This window comes from Lemur catta, chromosome 3 (genome assembly GCF_020740605.2).
Source record: "Lemur catta isolate mLemCat1 chromosome 3, mLemCat1.pri, whole genome shotgun sequence".
NCBI classification, from domain to species: Eukaryota; Metazoa; Chordata; class Mammalia; order Primates; family Lemuridae; genus Lemur; species Lemur catta.
Genome location: NC_059130.1, coordinates 14,295,990 through 14,311,275, shown reverse-complemented (window position 1 = coordinate 14,311,275; position 15,286 = coordinate 14,295,990). Strand labels below are relative to the sequence as shown.

The window sequence follows — 15,286 nt, the reverse complement described above, 5'->3', positions numbered from 1 at the left end:
TTAAATTAGTCATTGACTTCTTAATGGCCTTTAACATTCTGCCTATTGGACTGCAGGGAGTGATCATCTGGACAAAAGCTCCACAAGACTCTCCTCACATCTTCACCCTTCTCTGGGCCACGTCTCAGGCTGCTCCACTGTCCAGGCACTGTTTGAGGAACCTGCTCATCAAACGGGTATCCAGTGAGACCTGCTCCTTTGTGGGTGGCAATATGAAATGCCCACAACACCTTCTGACCTCACAGATGGCTACACTGCGGCCCAGCAAACCAGGCTTTCCCATCTCGGGTGCAGCTGTTCATAGACAGCCAGCACCTATTAAATGCTTGAGATAGAGACCGGCTCATTTCCAAGACCTGCACACACAAAATCTTCAGAATGTCATTCTATATCTCTGGTTAACATAACTACATCCAGAGCTCTAAATCCCAATCGTGACTGTAAATGTTGGCAGAGTCTTCCCTAGGGAGAATTCTTTCAAATTTCCAAACTTACAGAGCACTTAATGTATGTCAGGCGCTCTGATAGATATCGAGATTAAAAAGCCCAGTAAGACATGGATTCTCTCTTCAGTGAATTTATGATTGAGTTGGGTGAAAAACAAGTACAACAAAAACTTTTCAGTACTACACAGTGGGGTATATTTCACTGAGAAATGTTGTGAGGAGGGATGTCTGGATCAGGGGAAGCTTTCGGGAGAGGGTGAGAGAAGATATTCCACCTGGGGACTGCTCAGCCGCCACCCCAGGAGCCGAGCCCCTCTCTGAACCACAACACACAGTTCCCCCTGGCCCCCAGGAGGCATTCCAGATGCTGAACCCCTGTGGAATCCAGGCACAGAAGGAGCGCCCTGCTGTAAAAATCCCCGTGGTGAGGACCAGAGGGATATGGATAAGGCACAGAAATGACCAAGGAACCTCACGAACCTGCCTCACCATCCACACCACACACACGCACCCCCAGCCACGCAGTCCTCGCTGGGGACAACAGAACACAGAAGAACACGACCCGTAACCCCTACACAGTCAGTCCTGCGTCCACGGAGCGGAGGGAGTCAGAGAAGACGCAGCAGGAGTGCTCAGGCTTTATTGGGCATCAGGCAGGGCTGCGCGGGGAACTAGCTGGGGAGCGGGGCCTGCACACCGGGCAGGACTGGCCTCTCGGGGCACTGCTGGGGAACTCGGGGTCCGTCCTGGCTTCTCAGAGCAGAGACAAGCACTGATGAGAAAGAGGGTCAGCTTGGCGTTAGCACAGGGACAGGTGACGTTAGCAGGGGGACTTTGAGGAAGGAAAGTGTGCAGGTGAAGCTGTAAAGAGCCTGTATGGGCAGAGGTCAGGTTAGAATAAAAGGCACCAATAAGTCCCTGGGGGGAGAAAAGAGTGGAAAGAAAAACAAAGGAATCAATGGCTGGTGCGGTGGTATTTAGGGAATCTAATCCGGCTGTTCTCCAGGGCCCCAGGTGGCAGGCACAGCAGTGGCTCAATCCTCCGTCCCCTGGCACGACAGGGCTTTATTTGTTGCCCCATTTGGCCATCTTTAAAAACAGAGGGGCTCGGAGGAAGCGGCCGGACTTCATGTAGGCAGAGATCTTCTTCAGGCCCTGAGGGGGGAAAATAAGGCCAGAGCTCAGGGGCTGCTGCCCACCAGACTGCGGCGGCCACTGCAGGCACAGCGCCTCAGGGCCCTCACGACAGCCTTTCCACGTGGGCCCACGTGCGGCAGCATCACCCGGTCTCTTAGGGTCCCCAGCTCTGCTCAGGGCACTCTTCAACCTAAGTCACGGCATACCTGCATGACAGCCACCACCCACGGAGGCCCTACACTGTGCTGGGAGCTCTGGATCCACTAGATACGACAAGGCAGGCTTAGGAAATCCACCCAGCTAACCTGCAAGATTGGCTCTACTATCACCACTCACCAGAAGGTACACAGAGGTTCAGCAACCCCCTCACACGTACACAGCTAGTCAGTGGGGCAACACTACACATACCCTGGCTCTCACTGGCTCCAGTTCTGGGCCTTCTGCCAATTCCTCTCCTCCCTCTCTCCCAGAGGAGGTCCAGTCACACCCTATCCGCTCAAACATTCTCCTTTTTCACAGGGAAGCTCTTGGCTTGCCTGGGTTGGCACACAGAGCAGGGACCCCTGCCAGGACAAAGGGGCTCAGAACATGCCTGTGCAGCCTGCAGGGGAGCCCAGGGCTCACCCAGTGACTCAGCAAACCTGGATGAAAGGGGATAGGGGCCGTGGACCAGCACAAGGAAAACTGGGCCAGGCTGAATCATTCCCCGTAAGCAGAAAGTACACACCCCTCCACGCGGTACCTGAGCCCAATCTCACTGTGCCCCAACCTACCTCACCTCTAGCCCTGCTACAGCCGACCAGGCCTCATGGCACCCAGGTGTGCTGTGCACCATCCTCCCAGGATAAAGTGCCCAGATAATTTCTGCAGGTTCAAGGAGATCCAGGCTGCATGTTCCCCAAGGCCAGGCCCTGGCAGGCCACAGGCTGCAGTGCTCAGCTCTCTCCTCCCTGTCCCCTCCCACTACCTCTTCCATAATCCCCAAGGCCACTCGGCCTGGACCAGAACCAGCGCTGATGAGAACCAGCTGAGACAGCAGCTCTTGAGTGGAGGGAAAAGGAAAACACATTCTGTGCTGAAAACCCTGTTGGACTACTGCCTCAATCCCCTAATCTGTGCTAAAGTAGGATTTGTTGCTCTCAAACTAGTTGACTACAGGTAACAGAGGATCTTCCCTGAGCTCCACCCGGTTGGTACAACTGGCACCTCACAGTCTGCGGTGCCAGCAGTTGCCCACTGCACTCACTTCCACACTGGAGTGGCCATCTCTGCATCTCCACTGCGCCTGGCACCTGCCTCGTACGGACAAGACCAGTCAACACGGGCTAAAATGAGCCCACTGCCCTTCTCACAGATAGAGCGCCCGGAATATCGGAGGACAGAGGACACTTCAAGATAAAATCCTTCGACAGGGCACCCACCTATGCACTCACATCCAGCAGCAAGACAGCCCTGGGTCTCAGTGTTCCCCAGATGAGGGTCCGATGGGAGCAAAGCTTTCTGGAGACGAGGTATGAATATTGTCTGTGTCTTGGGTACGGGACCTCAATGCTACCTTGTGTCAGTCCTACAAATGCCAGCTACATACGCACTCCTGAGATGTTCTGCCGCTTCCACAGTGTCCTGGGCTGTCAAAGCCAGGGTAGACAGGGCCTCAGGCTTTTCCTTTTGGCACAAGAAAGGGGGAGCCCTGACTGCCGCCTATGGAAGCCAGAGGCTGACAGGGAGCCCCCCACACCTTCGTTAGCTCTGGGACCTTGAGCAAATGACTTACCCTCTCATTCTCAGTTTCCTTATCTGTAAAATGGAAGTGATAATTCTACCGGCCTTGTGGGAATGTTATACTGTTTAAATGTGACACCATGGATGTAATAGGCTGAGCACAGGTCCTGGCGTGACGCCAGTGCTCAATAAATGCTGGTTATTCTTTCTTTAGCTCCAGGACTAGGAAAGCGTGACAAAGGAGAACAAAGGCATAAGGGACACCAAAGAGGAGGAGGATGGGGTCATCACCTCAAAACGGGCCATGAAGTCCTTCAAGGAGGGGAACGCGTCCAGGCACTTGGGCTCAAATATACGGTGCATGTCAAGGACATCGTAAGTGAGGAAATCCACAAAGGTGATCTGCAGAAGGCCAACAGTGAGTGGGCTGGAAGCTTCGGGACAATGGAAGTATGACAACTCTCATTCCCCACTGCCCATCCCTTTACCTTGTCCCCTGTAAACCAGGGCCCTGTCCCCAGGAACTGTGAGTACAGCTTCAGCACTTCGGGGAGGTCCTCCAAGTACTTGGGCTTCAGTTTCTCCTGAGACAGAGAACAGCTGTCACCACCCTCAGACACTAGCGTCCCAGGCACAGAGGCAGGCCTCCCCAGGGCTGTGCGTGGCCCCCTTGACCACAGGTGAGCAGCCATCTTCCCCACAACTGGAACTGGGTCAGTGCGCAGCCCTCCATGAATACATCAGCATTGATTAGGCTCCTACTGACTACCAGACCCTATCTGAGATGATGCAAAGGCAGAGAGGATTAAGACTGTCCCTGAGTCTGTCACCACTGATTCCCAAACAAGTCTCCTGTGGGTCAGACCCAGGAGCACCCTGAGCACCCGGCAGGCTCTGCACTGAGATGTCAGGCAGGTGACAACAGTAAAGAATGAAAAGAGCTCAGGGAAAGAAGTCGAAAGTTCTACCTACGGCGGTGGCAGAAAAACGCAATGGACATTTCAGCAGTTTTCAAAAATCAGGAGAGTTTCAGATTGAAAAGAAGGAGGGAGAGGCACACGTTCTCTCTGGTGACCCTGAACTTTCTAATAGGAAAACACAGGGATCCATAAGACTGTCAAGACATCAGTTGGAAAACGGTAGAGCTGAAGTCCGACTACGAGGGTGCCACTACATTGTCCCATCTTGTACTTGTTTTCCTCATAGTTTGGTTCTGTCATCCAGAAGCAGGCAGATGGGGTGAACCACCCAGGAGAGATGGCCCACAGCAGAGGCCAGATGTCAGAGACGGAGAGGATTCTGGAAGTAAATATTATTGTCTAGAAACTGGATTTCCAACCTGCTAAGATTGGTGCGAATTGAATTAGTGGCTTTATTTGACATGATTTAGGGTCTTCAGGGTCACTGTAGCAGCAGGATAGGAAATAGCCTGGAAGATGAGTAGGAGTAAGAAGTGCAAATGGAAAACAGGTCCGGTATAGATGGGAATGCAAGAGTCCTGGCTGCCTGGAACCAGGGGGAGGAGGGGACTCACAACGTCAGGGTTGTAGCAGACCCTGGCCAGCTGCATGCGGGTATCCATAGCCTGGTTCTCCAAAATGTCCACACGAATCTTCTCCTCTTCGGTCTCCCCACCTGACACCCACACAACAGAGACTCACCCTCAGCATCCCACCCAAGACAAGCCCAGGGGGGTGGCCACTGTCCCCCACACCCTGCAGCCGGCCCCACTCACACAGGTTGTGCTTGCGGGCAATGTAGCGCAGGATGGCGTTGCTCTGGGTGATCTTGTGAGCCCCATCGATTAAGTAGGGCAGCTGCATGGGCAACCGGAGAGGTCAGCTGGGCCACCAGGCTCCCCAGCATCCCCTTCTCTTGGGCAAGGGCAGACATGAGACCTGGCACTCACTGTGCCTGCCCGCGGCCCTAGGTAAGAATACTGTCAGATGGGTGAGTGAGCTGGGACACAGAACACCATGGAAAGGCAGAGTGGAGAGCCGGGCATGAGAGCAATGGAGAAAAAGGCACCTGATCCCAAAACCTCTGAGCTGGGAAAGGGCATGGACACAGAGACACCTTCCCTTTCCCCAAACCACCCCTTCCTCTGCACCTACGTTGGGAAAGTCCAGGCCCAGCTTGAATTTCTCATTCAGCCACTGGCTTCTGTCATAGTCAGGAGCTGTGGTGGAGAAGACGAGTGAAAACAAACCTCCCCAGAGTGCAGCCCTCCTTCCCCAGGGACCCTCCCAAGCAGTCAGAGGCAACACCCCTGAGGCAGGGGGGTCTAGAACCTGAGCCCTTCAGTCTCCAATTCCAAGGTTGGAGGGGGAAGGGGCGGGTGAAGAATGCTTGCAAGGGCTCTGGACTCTGTCCCACTAAGGCTTGCAAAGGTTTAGGCAAACCCCAAGCGGGGACCCAGCCAACTGCCTACACCAGGCCCAGCAATCCCTCCCAGCCTCCTGCCTGGGAAGCCTCACTGCCCCCTCAAAGGGCTTCAGGGACGGCCAGGCTGCAGCCCCGGCAGGTGGAGGCTGCACAGGGAGCCACAGGCGGCCACGGCATGGGCTGCCTGGTAGGGCAGAGGTCGGGACAAGAGTGTGCCATTACCGTCCCCGATCGTGTACATCTTTTCCTCATAGCTGGAGTCCGTGTATTCCAGGAGCAGGCGGATGGCGTGAGCCAGCTGGGAGGGAGGGCCCGGGTCAGAGGTGGAGGGACCCCGATTCCTGACTTTATCCGCCCCACGTGAGCCCCCACCCGACACCCACACGCCCCTGTCCCCACGGGCACGCGCAGGCCCTCGTGAGAGGGACAGGCAGCGGCTCCAGCAAGAGCGACCACGCCCAGCCCCGCGCCCCGCTGCTCAGCCCTTCCCCGGCCCTGCCCGCGGCCCCACCGCCCGGGCGGCCCCTCCTCACCCCGCGGATGTCCCAGTAACCCAGTGTCATCGGCATGGCGCAGGTTGCCCTGGACTTGGTGCAAGGCCCGCACAGCAGGGCTAGGCCGCGACTTTGTGAGATTCAGGGCGGCGAAAGGCGGGGCCGGCTCGGATCCCCCCGCCCCCCCCCCCCGGAGAGCAGCCCCGCCTCGAGGCGGAAGCGCCGTCCCGGGGCCCCATTGGCTGCGAGTTCCAGCCGCTGTCGCCTCCAGGCCCCAGGGTTTGGGCGGCCAGCTCTGGAGGCCCCGAAGCCAAATCAGTGGTCAGGCTCCCCCGCTTCCCCCGCCCCGCCCCCGTCCAGACCTCTGCTAGGTGACAGGGCTTTGGCCGTGCACCTGGGAGAAAAGCCACATCCTAAAACAGCAAAGCTCTTCTCCCTTCTCCTTCTCTCCTGGCATCGCTCAGCCTCTCGGCCGCCGAGTCGCTGCGGCCTCTGGGAAGCTCGGGCTGTCGGGGTAGACTATAAAGAGGTGCCCCCAACCCGAGAGTTTAATTCAGAGTCTATCACTGGAAGACCAGGGTTTAGTCCAATCTGAAAGCTGCTCGAGGCCTAATACTCCTCCAAAGCAATCCATAGGGCCACAGTAAAAAAAAAAAAAAAAATATGATCTGTTGTCTTTTAGGGACTCTTGTGAGCTGAGTCCTTCTTTCATCTGGCTAAGATATGTAAATTAGCTAATTAGTATTTTGGCACAATTCATTAATTTAAATTCAAGAACCAGACTCTGCAAGTAGGTGGAGTATCTGAGGTTCTCTTCCAAGCTTCTCCCTCACAAGAAATGTCCTGCCAGTCCGCTAGGTGGACCTCACATTGACCAGGACAGTGACCAGGAGTGCAGTGGTCACAGAGGGAATGTGATGGAGGGTGGAAGAACATGTCCTCAGAGAGGCCAGACTTCTGTCCTTCTGTCCAGACTTCTGTCCTCCCTGAGAAGGGAGCTCAAAGGATGATGGCCAGAGTAGAGCCAGGGGACCACAGGCAGGATGGGTAGACCCTCAGCTGTCCAGGTCCACAAATTCTAGCCCTGGGCCTGGCTCCTGACCCGTGTGTGACCTGGAGTATGACAGGGTAGCTCAAATGGCCTTTGAAGTCACACCGTGATCTGTGGTACAACCTCCACAATGTCCTACCTGCCAACTTTCTTCTTGGAAGGCACAACGCTATTTCAAAACTAAGAGATGTGCAATAAATTGGCCTGTTGTTGATTTGGGTTTGTTTAAACATATGACAAGAAACAATGCACCTATGAAAACAGATCCGTCGACCTTAAATAGAAATGGATTTATAAGTTAAAAGGCAAGGTTGTTCCCCTGCAGAAAAGTCATCGGTGTTTTGGAAATTAGCTAACACTTTATTAGGATTGCAGGGGATGAACCCAGCATATCAGTAAAGGTTTCAAACCACCAGGATAGTGTGGACTAGGAGTTGAGGAGGACAGGCAGACTTCATCACATCCCTATCAGGTGATAGAGGCCAGATGGTCCTCAGCTCTCTGCTACATTGGGGCGCTTGGGACTATGTCCCTGGGGCTGGCAAGATGCAGCCCTGTTGCACATGCTCCCTGCTCATTCAGCCCTGGGCAGTACTCCCCGCTCTGGTACCCAGCTTGTATCTGGGCTCGGGAAGCAGCCTCTGGACTCACAGTGCATACCCATGCAGGTTTCCCTGCAGGGAGGCAGTAGCACCATGCACACACACACACAAGTGCCTGGCCCTAGGAATAGTTACAGTTCTCATTATACATTAAGGGTTTGGCATTCTGAGACTTATACATCTTAAGCTGAGAAAGATAAAATTTCCAGATCCAATTGAGAAAATGATTTTTTAAGAAGGCTAACACCAATGAGAATGATATATTTGAAAGACTTAGAACAGATATTGTTACATTACGATTCATCCATTTAGTCATAACTTTATTGCAAAAACAGTTTTTGAGATCCTACCATATCCTAGGCACTGTGAATAAGACAAACCAAGAAGATTGTACTTTGGCTGCCTAAGCCTAGAAGTCAGGTGGGAACTGCAGGGGACAGATTTTGAAAATACGGGACACTTCTTACTGTGTTTACACAGTGAGAGGCAGTGGAGGGGCAGAGAGGTTGAGTGCGGTGGAAAGGAGCGATCCACGCTCAGGACAGGACTCTGAGGAGCCGGGAAGATGGGCCCAGGGCACAGGTGGCTTCTTCAGCAGAAGCAGGACTCTGCAGGAGGGGAAGGACTAGACCAGTGGGCTCTCAAAAGCAGACTCCACAGGGGCCAGGAGGATCCCAATGGATGAAATGGGCCTGCGCCAGGCAGTCAGGAGCAGTAGGGATAAAGGAAGCTGGAAGAGGGGCTGCAGCAGGGACTGTAGCCAGTTGTAACCACACAGAACTCAACCCCACTGTTGCCAGATCTTCTGGATTTATGTGTGCTCTTTCATGACTACGAATCGTGGACAAGGTCTGATTTTTAAAAGAATACTGTGTAGGACAATCAAAATATATTGGATCAAATTTGGTCAAGGGACTATAATGTGACCTCTGGACTGGATTGCACACTTCCTCCCAGCCCCTCTGCTGACACTCTCACACTCTCAAGGCAAAGTAACAGAAATTCTACATAAAATGACCTCAGAATAAAAGACAACTTATCAAAAAGAAATACTAACAGACAAAGTAAAATGTGTCCTACTTCATGGAAAATTTTTAAGTCTCTTAAATATTGTCTGGATAAATTTAGGAAAGTTAAAATATAAAGAATATTTCCTTAAATGTGAAAATAAGAAAATCAAAACCACCATCTATAAGATAGTACCAAATTGGGATTGAGAAAAAAAAATGTTCCTACAAGCTGGCGGTATTAAGAACATGGCAAAAGAATCTAGGGTTTCAAGAAGGTAGAATGGGAACAAATTTCAAGATTAAAAAAATGCCAAACAAGAAATAATACTAAAAAGAAAAGTATTCACACTTTCACCCATATGCTTGTGTGTTGATTCTGTGAAATCAGGTATCAGCTGACAGAGCATTACTACAACAGCAAAAACAAAACTAAAATTACAAGGTAATAAAAGTCAGTCCCAAGAAAGAAGACTTAACATCAGTACAGGTGATCTCTAACAATTGGGAAAATGTCAGCTACATGTTAATTAATTACAAAACAAAATATATGAAAACATATTAAAAGAGACAAAGTACAATCAAGTTTCTGGCAGGAAAAAAAAGAAATGAAGATTCTGAATGAAGTAATAATAGCATAATAAAGAAAAATAATGACAGAAAAGGACGCTTGGTCCTCAGGAATTTGCTAGGTAACTTTTCAAAACTTTTCCAAAAGGAATGTATTATAGAAATTGTCATTCACTACAGACAAGTATGGAATAAAGGACATAAAGGAAGGACAACACAGGCTAGAATGACTACAAATTACTGTATGAGCCCGAAGCCAAACCTCAGGAATGGCGTGGTAGAGAGAAGGTGGTGTTCTGTTATAACGGGTGTGGAGCTCACAGACAGCGCACGGGAGGAGAGACAGACAGACAGACAGACAGAATGCTGGGGGTGAGGGCAGGTGGAAGGAGGAAGAGGGAGGGGAAAGGCAATGTGGAAAAGTTAACATCTGGGGTATATCAGAGTTCCTTGTACTCTTTTCACAAATTTTCTGAAAGTCTGATATTATATCAACATCAAAAGTAAAAAATATATATTTACCACATGATACAGGACACATATACTTACATACATATGATATTAACAGAAATAAAAGTTTCATCAAACAAAACTACCTTAACTACTTGAGTTGCATTCTCATTTTTCTTATGTTACCCTGTTTTATTTTATTTTTTTAATGCTAGTCTCCATCCACTAGACCAGTGGTTTTCGACTGGAGATGATTTTGCCTCCCAGGGGACATTTAGATTTGTCTGGAGACTTTCTTAATTGTCACGACTGGGAAGTGCCACTGGCATCTACTGGGTAGAGGTTGGGTATGCTGCTAAGCACCTCCTAATGCACAGGACAGCACCTCACAGCAAAGAATGAAGCTGTCCAAAATGTCAGGAGTGCCAAAGTTAAGACACCCTAGTCTACCCCCCATGAATGGAATTGCCATTGGAGAAACAAGACCCTTGAAATTCAGGTTAGCTAGAAGGAGACCAGAGTGCCCACTGCCCTGGAAACCAGCTGGCAGAAAGGGCTGCCTGAAGGGAGGACCTAGAAATAATCTTGCCTGGGGGCAGTCCCTGCAGGCATCAGGCTACAGATCAGGAAAGAGACAAGGAGAGCTGGGCAGACAAATGGGTCTGCCAGGGGGATAGGCTGGGCAGCCTGGTCTTCCAGGGTAAAGGCTAGGGAGAGGTGTGACTCCCTCTGGTGGTCAGACAGCAGGCCTCCCATGGAGCTCCCAGTCAGTACATTGTTCCAAGGCCCAGCGGCCTGACTCCAGGACCAGCATGGTAGTTCTTCAAGAGCTGCAAAGCCTGAACTTGGCAAAAAGAGCTGAAGTTCTTTTTAACAGGTATCTACCACAACTGTGAAGGGTGTGAAGAAGTTCCTACAAGTCACTACCAACTTATAATGCCTTACAGGGACCTTCCCTCCATTTAACACCCACATCGGGGTGGCCAAAAGTCAAATATATAAGCACCTAATGACAGTCACAGACATGGACATCAGTAATGGATGTCACCATAGAAACAGCTCCTTTCCCACTGTTCACCTACCCTTCCGAGCCTCCCAGAGACCCTCATACACAATGAATCAGCAAAATGTGCAAGTAGATGGATGATTTGCCCTTTCAGAGCCCTTAACAGTGATGATGAACAGGGATATCTGCCAGAAGAAAAGAGGATATTGTCCTCCCAAACCTCCTTGGAGTTGTATATTAAGACATCTCAGCCAGTCTATTCCACCATTCGGTAGAGAAAAAGCCCTCAAATCAATGAATATGCTCCAGCATTTCATCTTAGGTTTGATTTTACAAATTTATTCATTGATTGTTGTAATCCATTTCTGTATTTGTTTGCTATGTGTACTAGTCAGGTTTCTCTAGAGAAGCAGAACGAACAGGATATCTCTCCCTCTCTATCTCTCTATGTATACATATATTGTCATTGTTGTTGTTTACTATGGGAATTGGCTCATGCAATTACGGAAGCAGAGAAGTCCCGTGATCTGATGCCTGTAAGACAGAGCAACAGAAAGGACAGTGATGTAGTTCAGTCCAAGGCTAAAGGCCTCACACAGGGGGTGGGAACCAGTCGTGTTAGTCCCTGATCAAATCTGAGGGACAGAGAACTGGGCACACAGATGTCCCAGAACAGGAGAAGATGGACAACACAGTGGAAACACAGACAGCAGATTCCTCTTTCTCTTTTTTTTCTGTCTAGGCCCTGAAAGTTTGGTTGATGTCTGCCCGCATTGGTGCAGGTGATCTCCTTTACTCATTCTACTGATCCAAACGCTAATCTCTTCTGGAAACACCTCACAGACACAACCACAAACAATGTTTTACCAGCTATCTGGACATCCCTTAGACCAGTCAAGTTGACACATAAAATTAACCATTGTATTATGCGATAGGAAACCTTAAACAGAATCACAGTTCCATTGTGCTTATAAGGAGAAAAGGTTTTGACTACCACAAGCTCATCTTTTAACCTTTCCCCAGCAGTTGACTAGGCCACAGTACAGAATGGGAAAACAGAGAGTTTCACACAGAGATATGCATCAACAGGGACACCTATAGACAGTGCTTCATCAGGCAGAAATATGCACAACCAATAAACAAAAAAGGTAAATGTAGAAAATCTCAACATAGTATTATAAATCTTTAAAAGTATCATAAGGTGAAACTATAATTCCCCAAAATGCCTAAGGTAGTACAGAAAGATCCATGTGTCTTGCCTGCAACACCATAAATTCATTATCCTCTTTGGAGAGCAGTCAAATAACGTTATACTAGCATAAAACCATTCTTACCCTTTGCCTTACACCATCTGCTTTGGGGATCTACCCAGATGAAGTAACCAAAATGGGGGAAGCAATTAGTTTAAAGATGATCATATAGCTATAAAAAAGGAAAAATAAATTAGAAAAATCCACAGGCCCAATACTGTAAGAATGACTGGGCAAACTATAATTTATCTACAGATGGAATGTCAGATAACAGATAACATGCACAGATGTGGAATGCCAACATGTACAGATTTTTTTTTTTTTGGAGACAGAGTATTGCTCTGTTGCCTGGGCTAGAGTGCCCTGGCATCAGCCTAGCTCACAGCAACCTCAAACTCCTGGGCTCAAGCGATCCTCCTGCCTCAGCCTCCCAAGTAGCTGGGACTACAGGCATGCACCACCATGCCCAGCTAATTTTTCTGTATATTTTTAGTTGTCCAGCTAATTTCTATTTTTAGTAGAGATGGGGTCTTGCTCTTGTTCAGGCTGGTCTGGTACTCCTGACCTCAAGCGATCCTCCCGCCTCAGCCTCCCAGAGTGCTAGGATTACAGGCATGAAAACATGTACAGATTTTTGAGTGAAATGTCAAAGACAAAAACCTGTAGAATCTAAGAATATATATACACACCAATCATACCTATCAAAAGAAGCAGGCATGAATAAAAATCAAGAGAATGTGAAGAGACACCACCAAGTTAGAACATAATTTGCTTAATAACTACTCACTGAGCATCTACTATGTTCCAGGGCTGTTCTAGGTGTTTGTTATGCAAACATCTGTACCATCAGGGAGTGGAAAGAGACAAAGCTACATAATCTCATGGCATTGACATCCTATGGGGGAAAGCAAACACAAGCACATGAATAATACATGATGTAATTTTTTATAGGTATACTTGGGCACGTGCCCTCCCGAACCCTGGAGGACTAGGTCCCAGCTTTCGGAATCCCTGGGAAGCAGCCCTGTGTGGCCCTCAGGGGCAGGAACTCTGTAGTCAGGCTGCCCGGGTTCAGATCCTGACTCTGGCAGATGGTGGCCTGTGCTCAGTGTCTGCTCTGATCAGCGAAGCCTCCCTCACAAGGTCCTTATGAGAATTCAGTCAACATTGCTAGATCAATGTTATTAATACATAACTTTGCAAAGATGAATTATCCAAAAGCACCGCGTTCTCTTTTATAGTTTCACGCTTTTGTATTTGCTGTTCCCTCTGACTCTCGCTTTTCCCCAGCCCCTTGGCCTACCTAATGCTCATTCGTGCTCTAATCTGAGCTTCGAAGTCACATCTAGTAACCCCTATGCTGATAGTCACCAAAGATTTCTGATTTTTTTTCCCAAAGGAAAAGCTTCATAACCCTCTTGAACTTAAATGTGCCCTTGTGACTTGCTGTGGTCCATAAAACCCGAGTAGCGACTGTACACATTTTCCAGGCATCAGCTGTGGAGCCAGAGTGCAAACCGCCACATCCGCCTTGAGGCAGGCACCGTGGGGAGCCCTCCGGCAGTCTAGTCTCTGGCAGACCACGAAGGGCAGGGCCCTGTTGACCACATCGGACACGAGGAGTAAGAAATAAACCAGTATTAAGCCTCTGAGATTTGGTTTATCCTGATCTACGGTCCTCCTCCTCTCCCAGGCTAATATAAATGCATTTTTTCTATTCCCACAGAACTCAATGTTTTCCTCAATCAGCACTCAACATACTGAACTCTAATTGCTCATTTACATGTCTGTCTCTGCCACTAAACTATGTCACCTGAGAACAGGGACTGCATTTGCTGCAAACTTTTATATTTAGTGCTCGCAGAGAGCCTGACACCAGGTGAGCGCCCACAACCATGCACTGACTGCAGAAAGAGTTTGCTTTCTGTAAACGCTTAACTCCCTCAAGGACCTTTTAAAAATTCCTCTCTGTTCTGGTTGAGAAACAGAACATGGAACAGTGGAATGCCTTGTTCTTAAAACAGAGACAGTTAGGGGAGAAGTGCTTGCAGTGAGAACAGAAGGTCATGTTCAGGGAGGTCCCGGAGCACAGCGAGGAGCTGTGGCTGGAGAGTGGGCTGTGCTGTTTCACGGTGGGCTTGCTCCCTGCCCGGGGCAAACTGGAACGAAACATTTCTGAAAACTAACAGGGACCGGCTCTTAATGTTCTTGTGGGGTTTTCAGTGGAAATAATTACAGGTGACTCACGTGTGGGACTTGAATCCAGAAGATTAAATGGATGTGTGTGTATCTGAATTTTAAATGACTAGGTGCTGCGGTGGGCCCTGACTTGGAGACAGAGAGCGGCCTGAGGTTATTAGAAGGAGGTGCTCTTAGTGGTACAGAGGGTTAGACATAGAACAAGCAGGATATTGTTCATGTTGTATTAGAAGTTTGAAGGAAAATTAGAGTTATTAGATAGGCCTGTATTTTATCTTCGATGGTATGATATTTTCAGGTATATTAAGAAATATTCTTTTTTTTTTTTTTTTTTTTTGAAACAGAGTCCCACTTTGTTGCCCAGGCTAGAGTGAGTGCCACGGCGTCAGCCTAGCTCACAGCAACCTCAAACTCCTGGGCTTAAGCGATCCTTCTCCCTGAGCCTCCCGAGTAGCTGGGACAACAGGCATGCGCCACCATGCCCGGCTAATTTTTTGTATATATATTTTTAGTTGGCCAGATCATTTCTTTCTATTTTTAGTAGAGACGGGGTCTCACTCTTGCTCAGGCTGGTCTCGAACTCCTGACCTCGAGCGATCCACCCGCCTCGGCCTCCCAGAGTGCTAGGATTACAGGCGTGAGCCACCTCGCCCATCCTATTAAGAGATATTCTTTTTCAACTGAGACCAAGACCCTATCAGCTTCCTTCCAAAATTGTGTTTCAATTGCAAAGAGCACTAAAGGAAGGTATGAAATGTAGGGGGGCCGTTGGGTCTTTCGGGCAGGACTGTGCTTGAGGGGGGTATTGTTGGCGCTGCTGTGCAACGTGGAGTCCACTGGGAAAAGCCATATCTGATCACAGGGAGTATGGCACTGTACAGGCAGAGTTGTTCTGGAATCCATCAGGATGGACCCCTCTGGCTCGCTGCTTCTAAGTCTTGAGTTACCATGTAATGGCAGCTGGTCT

General features: G+C 49.4%; 1 protein-coding gene across 1 annotated transcript; it reads right to left on the bottom strand.

Annotated features, from left to right (window-relative positions):
- Positions 1-1,072: 1,072 nt before the first annotated feature.
- On the bottom strand, positions 1,073-6,356 carry LOC123635006 (glutathione S-transferase Mu 1-like). The gene is made up of 8 exons (XM_045546738.1): positions 6,224-6,356; positions 5,913-5,988; positions 5,420-5,484; positions 5,041-5,122; positions 4,840-4,940; positions 3,794-3,889; positions 3,597-3,707; positions 1,073-1,601 (listed from the first exon to the last, which is right to left on the bottom strand). Exons 1-8 carry the CDS (start codon positions 6,257-6,259, stop codon positions 1,512-1,514), a joined length of 657 nt encoding a protein of 218 aa, XP_045402694.1. The 5' UTR covers positions 6,260-6,356; the 3' UTR covers positions 1,073-1,511.
- Between the last annotated feature and the right edge of the window lie 8,930 nt (positions 6,357-15,286).

Coding starts and splice junctions, on each gene's coding strand:
- LOC123635006 (XM_045546738.1), bottom strand. CDS start 6,259: ATGCCGATGACACTGGGTTACTGGGACATCCGCGGG. Junction 3,708..3,793: donor CCTGGTTTACAGGGGACAAG/GTAAAGGGATGG, acceptor GGCCTTCTGCAG/ATCACCTTTGTGGATTTCCT. Junction 1,602..3,596: donor ACTTCATGGCCCGTTTTGAG/GTGATGACCCCA, acceptor TTCCCCCCTCAG/GGCCTGAAGAAGATCTCTGC.